The sequence below is a fragment of the Trachymyrmex septentrionalis genome, unplaced genomic scaffold (genome assembly GCF_001594115.1).
Source record: "Trachymyrmex septentrionalis isolate Tsep2-gDNA-1 unplaced genomic scaffold, Tsep1.0 scaffold86, whole genome shotgun sequence".
Lineage (NCBI taxonomy): Eukaryota > Metazoa > Arthropoda > Insecta > Hymenoptera > Formicidae > Trachymyrmex > Trachymyrmex septentrionalis.
The window spans coordinates 774,958-782,082 of NW_017306049.1; the positions used below are offsets into that span (position 1 = coordinate 774,958).

The 7,125-nt window shown below is 34.6% G+C and overlaps 1 protein-coding gene across 8 annotated transcripts in view; it reads left to right on the forward strand.

Annotated features, from left to right (window-relative positions):
- LOC108755182 (mitogen-activated protein kinase-binding protein 1) overlaps nucleotides 1-7,125 on the forward strand; it is a 51,787-nt gene that overhangs the window by 8,697 nt on the left and 35,965 nt on the right. For all 8 annotated transcript variants that reach the window (XM_018498035.1, XM_018498033.1, XM_018498036.1 and 5 more), the window contains exons 3-4: nucleotides 3,690-3,781; nucleotides 4,956-5,178. In XM_018498035.1, the coding sequence (XP_018353537.1) occupies nucleotides 3,690-3,781; nucleotides 4,956-5,178 (315 nt within the window). The remainder of the gene's footprint in view (nucleotides 1-3,689; nucleotides 3,782-4,955; nucleotides 5,179-7,125) is intronic.

The following is a 7,125-nucleotide window of genomic DNA, read 5'->3' on the forward strand; positions in this document are numbered from 1 at the left end:
TGAAAAATTCGCAAAAATGATTACTTTGCGTATAAAATTCTTAAATTTTAAATTTAATGTTCAAGCAAAAAAGAATTTTTTTAGTTGTCTCTTTGGACTAACAAAAAAAATATAGTACGATATGAATTGTTCAAAAAAGTATAATTATTTGAACTATCGAAAATCGACATTTTTGAAAAATCTACATATTATAATTTACAATCAATAAATAAAATTTTATTATTTAAACAATATAAAATGATAAATAAAGGATTATACATGTATAAATATTATTATAGTATATATAATTAAGTTTATTAGGATTTAGTTTAGAGGATGATGCAACACTCGCTCTAAAGCAATACATCTATCCCGGCCAAGCGATCTTTGAAGACTGACAAAGATTATAAAATTTCTATTATTTATTATATTGAAATAATTTTTTTAATTTTACATTTTTGTGTACTTATTTTTATACTATCCGAAACTCAGTAAATGTATATTTAATAAAAAATAAAGTGGTATCCAGAACGCCGAAAATTTACAAATTAATCACGTATGGATCCCAAGTACCCTGTTCGAACTTTCGTGCATTCTTTATTGAGAATAACGTAAAAAAACCTTTGCAGGCTTATTATATCTATGAACAGTTAACGTTTTTTTCAGCCTCAATCTGGGTCTTCAAATTATGTTATAAAAAAGTTACAGCAATGTAAAAAAATCGCATAGGGTACGTTGGATCCATAAATAATTTGCTAGCGTTAATGTATAATACCTTTTTTTATTAATTGAATTTTATTGCAATTTTTATTACAAAAGCACGTACCGAGGTGATCACAAATATATGAATTATTGTTTTCCGAACAAACTGCGATATATTTGTATATACAGGGTTGGCCATATTCGACGGAAAGATGTGGCAACACTGTAACTTTTGACAGAGATGTTAGATCGAGTAACGACGTAGCGCGTTTGAAGCGTCAGTCGAAGGAAATTTGTGCCATGGAACAGTACACGCCACGCGAACGCTCTCAGATTGTTGAAATTTACATTCAACAAAACAAGTCAATTGTTAAAACTCAACGTGCATGGAGAAAAATAAATAAAGTGAAAAGTGCGCCTTCCGCGAACACATTGTATCGTTTGTATGAAAGATTTTCAACTGGTGAGGCACTCACTAATCCCAAGCGTCCAAATAAAGTGCGACCAAGGCGATCGGATGATAATATCGCACTCGTACAGGCCAGTGTTCAGAGGTATCCAACAACATCTCAAACACGTCGATCAGGAGCGTTATCGTGATATGATAAGTGATTTTTTGATGCCAATTGTTCATGATAATGGTATGGAGCACTTCTGGTTTCAACAAGATGGCGCTCCACCACACACAGCTCGAGCCACTATCAATTTTTTGAAACAATTGTTCCCTGGACGTTTGATGTCAAAAAATGGTGATTTTGAATGGCCACCGCGTTCACCAGATTTAACGGCTCCAGACTTCTTTCTGTGGGGCTATTTGAAATCAAAGGTTTATGTCAACAAGCCAAGGACCCTAGACGAACTTAAGACCAACATCCGACAGGAAATAGCCGCCATATCGGCCGAAACATTGTTCAAAACGATGGAAAACGCTGCAAAACGGGCACTACTCGCCATGCAGGCTCAAGGCGATCATTTAAGAGATATCATATTCAACAAATAATGTACACAAATCTCCTTGAACCATATTAAATGGCTTTTACAATGAAAAGCAAAAAATGTGTTTTTTTTCCCATAATTAAAACAAAAAAACATCTTTCCGTCGAATATGGCCAACCCTGTACAGAATGTACAATATTGCGGATCCTTTATGACAGGGTAGGTCTGTTCTTTTTAGCTGAAGTTACACGTTCATCTTTCTTCCTTTTCTCTTCACGTTGGAGAGATAAAGAGAAAAGATGAATCGTGTAAGAAATTTAACTAAAAAGAGCAAGTGACTCATGGATATAATCTGTACCAATCCTGTCGGAGTTATGTCTAGAAATCACCCTGTTGCCGTGGATTCACAATGTTGCACACTTTGTATATCATACTGGGATTCGTTCAGGAGACAACGACTTATGTATATCTGTGATTACCTCGGTGAGTGCTTTCTAATGATACATTACTCGCTGGCACATCAGCAACTAACAGTTCTTCTTCAAATCCGTACACTCACAACGTGTAAGCGCCTTCCTCTCATATACCTGTACGCGCACACTGATTGTACACAAGATATATGGGGACCTACAGTTTAAACGCCGATTCCGAACGGCAATTTTTGGCAGGGAGGTTTTCCTGGTCAACTATATTACTCGGTGATTTGCCATTTCCTTCCGAGAGAAGCTACGAAAATTTTTCGATTCTGCCAGGGATCGAACCCGAGATCTCTAGTATAGTAGACCAATGTACTATCTTGTTACACTACGCTCGCTTCAACTAGCAACTGATGGGTCTCTTTTATTAGATAATTCTTCAATACTATATGATAAATTTAAATGTCGCATTAGCATGTTTACATAAGGTTATCTTTGATAATCTTGCTAACGGGATTTCACGTCGCGTGTTTGTAAAAACATTTTTGTGCACACGGCGACACATGTTGCGTTCCAATTGTTGTATTATCGACACATTATATTACACATCCGTGCTCAGTCCGAGGTTACTAGTCGGTGCGTAAGCTTGTGTTTTCTAATGATAATACATGTAAAATTGCGATAGCTATAAACGAGATTGAAGGACGTTGAATGGCTGGCACTTTTTTTTTTATTCAATATAAGCGGAAAAAGCTACGTTTAATCTAATTCTCCAATCCGATCGAAACCGTGCACAGCGTACACAGTGTTTTTCAGCAAGGACACAGTCAGACACAGTGTAACACAGTGAATTGTTACATCCTTGTTGTTCGTCTACGTTAAACAAGAATGAAATGATTTACTGTGTTATACAGTCTGACTGTTCTTGCTGGAAAACATCCACACTATGTTCAGTGAATCGTGTATAATGCTACGCTTTGTACATTCGTGTGTACGTTGTTAAGATATGTTAAGCAATTGGAAAGCACTGCTGCACAATTGGAAAGCTTTGCTGTTTTTCAGTTAGAACAGGCTATGTTACATTTAATACTTTTGAGTAACACTATGCTACTACATACGATGTGGTACTTTTCAATTACCACACAAGTCGACACAATCGTACATAGCTAAATAGTTCAATTCGAGTGTGTCCACTTATGTCGTATAGTTGGAAAGCACCGAATTATACACTGTGGTATATAGTGTCGCCTGTATACGTAGTTGGAAAGTATCCCATATGCGCGTATTATCTCGTCACGCATTTGGTATAAGTATGCAATTAGTATGATCGCAGTAAGCGCTCGCGTCGGAGTTGTGCCGCCTCTGCTTACTTTCCATAAGCGTCCCACAATTGGCTGTTTCTTGTTATAATCTAAAAATTATGCTTTGGAAAAATTTTGGTAAAGGAAAATCGTCTTAGAATTAAGTTAATAATACATTTTAAGAACAAACGTTTGTTCTGAAGCACTCTGTATTTGGAAATCAAAATCACATTAATGGAAATTAGATTGCGCGCGAAACGTCAGATTGTTCATTAATACTGTCAATTAATATCTTAAGAATTTTATCAACTATCCAGAATTAATATAATAATATGTATTTCTTAATATGTTTTAGGTTAAGCTAGAACGTGTACTGGGTATAACCGTTTCCAGCAATGCAGCCCTCGATTGTGATGTGACCAGCGAATTGGTTGCTTATCCAGCTGGGTAAGTTTAACTTTTTTCTTATTGATTTTTTAATGTGTAATGACGAATAAAAGTTTTATTTTAGTGAAAGATAACAAATATATATGAAAAATAAAAAAGATTGAGGAAAGAAATCTTTTATGTAACATCTCCAATAAAACAAAGAAACTTGTCATTTGTAATATCATTTTATTTCCTATACCTAATGCCTAAGTGAGTGCCTAAGGGACATGTCTGTTCCGACGGAATTGATTCGATTCTTTTTAAAATATGTTATTAAAACACACACACACGCGCGCGCGCGCTTACAGCTTTACTCTATGCCCTATTACATTCCTCAGCAGAAGTGATCGATTGATCAATATCAAATTAACGTCGATCGTTGAATCAACATTGATTTAACGTTGATTGATCAACTATTTCTGGCTGAACCGGAAAACCAGCTTCCTCTTGACATCTACAGTCGCTACTGCTACTTTATTGTAGATAACGCTTTAAAGCAAGGTTGTGTACCGAGACCCGCCCGGTTGCACAAACATTACTTCGATTTTGAGCGAGGCTCTCTCTATCTCTCTCACTCTCTCGGTTTTAAAGAAAGAAAGTGAGAGTTCTAAGCCTCGCTTAAGAGGATGCTGGAGCCACCTATATTATCGATAAAGCTAACGTTTTTGACGTTTTTATTCCTGAATTTTACCTTCAGCGTTGGTCGTCATACTGAGATAAAAATGGATAAAGAAATCTGTAATATTTTATTTTTTCTTGCTTTAAACACAAAATACAGCGATAAGCATTAGCATGTACATTTTAAACGTCAAAAAGGAATTTTTATTCTGTGAAACCACTACGAAGAAATTCGATAGAAACGAAAACGTCAAAAACGCTAGTTTTATCGGTAATGTAAACGGCTCGAGCATCCTCTTAAAGTCAAAGTAATGTTCTGCAATCGAACCTAAGTGACTCATTTCCTGGCAGACCTGGAAGTATCCCACTCTGCGGGACTCCTACTCTACTCTCGGAGCTCTATGGATTAAAACGCCTAGAGAGTTTAACTTGACTATTATCGATTAATTTTAACTTTAAGGTTATAATTATGCTATCGTTTTATTACCGCATTATTATATCAGAACTTGCGATATTATTTTTTAATTAAAATTATTTCCATTGCATTTTATAAATTAGTTTTTTTCTGTTGCAGTTGCACTGTCGTATTATTTAACCCACGACGAAACAGTCAAGCACACGTATTAAATGTTTGCCGGAAGACTGTGACTTCCCTGGCGCTGGCCGGGGACGGTAAATTCTTGGTGACTGGCGAATGCGGTCATATGCCGAACGTCCGTGTCTGGGATATTTCTGATCCGCAAAATGCTGTGCAGATCGCGGAATTTCCGGGACACAAGTATGGCATCAACTGCGTAGTGAGTACTGCAATGACTTTTTATTTTATCGCGATTGAGCATTTCTGGCTTTTCATTCTTCATATTTTCGTTGTATAAAGGAGTTGGACTTTAAGCAAATGTAATTATGCGAAAAAAATCAATTTTTAAATATAGTTTTTTATAGTTTAACTATCATAGAAATATTGAAAACAAGATTTCATTTTAGTAGTTTTGAAATGAAATAATTTCAAAAAAATTTTATATAGGTAGAAAATTTACACTACTGCAGATTACAAACTAACAGTATCATTATATCAATATTATATAATTTCCCACTTAACAATATAAATGTAAGGTAACACATGTTGTACGTAATAGATACATTATTAAATGGGAAATTATAAATTGACGTAATGTTATTGTTAGTTGGTGTTTTATAGGCAAGTACATAAAAAATATTTTAAAGTATGTATTATTAAATCAGGTATTAACTAATAAACATATATAGGACATTTCACGTCACCCGGATCACCTACGTGCCCAAAAATCAGCGTCAAGAAGCGATGAACATTGCATGCAAATATCTTGCTTAAACTATACTGATCCCCAATTGGCTTGAAAATGATTACTTCTAGGTTTTTCAGGGTTGCTGATTACGAAGCTTTTCAATCTTGACCGTGAAGGGCTAAATATTTTAAGTTAATCTTAGAATAAAAAAATATTTCATCACTAGTTTTCAGCAGGTGATTGATTTAAACATTCAAAAATTACCACTTCACGCTCGGGATTAAGAAGCTTGGGAATTGAAAGAAGTCGAAGGGGAGTCTAAGAGTATAGAGCTCAAAGTTTCGTATGTTGGTCGCTATATTGGATCTACTATTTTGAATTTCGAAATTTTGACAGCAGATTTGTAATCAGCAACCCTGAAAAACCTAAAAGTAAGCCAACTGGGAATCAGTACAGTAGTTTAAGCAAGAAAATGTTACATTTGTATGCGATGTTCATTGCTTCTCGGCGTCATATTGGATCCACCATATTAGATCTCAAAATGGCACATTTCTTTCGAAAATACATGTATGTACGAATAATTTGACCTTGAACGTTTATTTTTATTGCGCTGATTTTTGGGCACGCAGGTGATCCGATTGACATGGAACGTCCCATACATAAAAAATATATAAAGTAATCTAATTAGCCAAATTTTGTGAGACAAATCTAAATCTTCAAAAAAAAAAAACACTTAAAGATATTAAAAATATAAGCAAATTTTGCGAAAATCATGCAATTTGGAACGTGCAACTATCTTCTTTTTTTCAAGCAGCTGTGTTTTTTTTACACTAAAATTGATTTCTCTCATTGTTCTATACATAAAAGTACTACATACAGTTGCCAAAAAATGAATGATTTACAAAGTATTTTAAATTTTATGACAAAAAGTGCCAGAATAAAGTATAAAATCTCTCGTTAACTGTTTTTCGATAATTCTACTTTAACGTTTTTACATATAGAATAACGGAAAAATTATATTATGTAAAAAAAAATCATATCATATAAAAAATGCCACACTGAACTAAGACAGGATATTTATATGTATTCGGACGTTGTTTTAGTCTTTGAAAAGTATCAAAGTATACATTGTACAATAAAAACAATGTACATCATTTCCAGTGTACACTCGCCGTACACGCGATGAGGACGCAGTGCATCCGCATTATTTTTTTAAGAAAACGCAAACATAATTTTAGGATCGCAGCTCTGGTTGAACGAACAACGACTGCGCCGACCAGTCCCGAATTCCGTTGAATTATGGAGTCAATAAAATGATATATGTGAATATCCTGTGTTGGTTCAGTATGGCATTTTTTTATAAAAATGCCATACTGAACCATACAGAACCTCTTGATTTATTTCTTCTACACAAGAGCAACAGCCCCTTCGATTTTGCTGAATTATATATATGTATATATATAATATATATATATATAT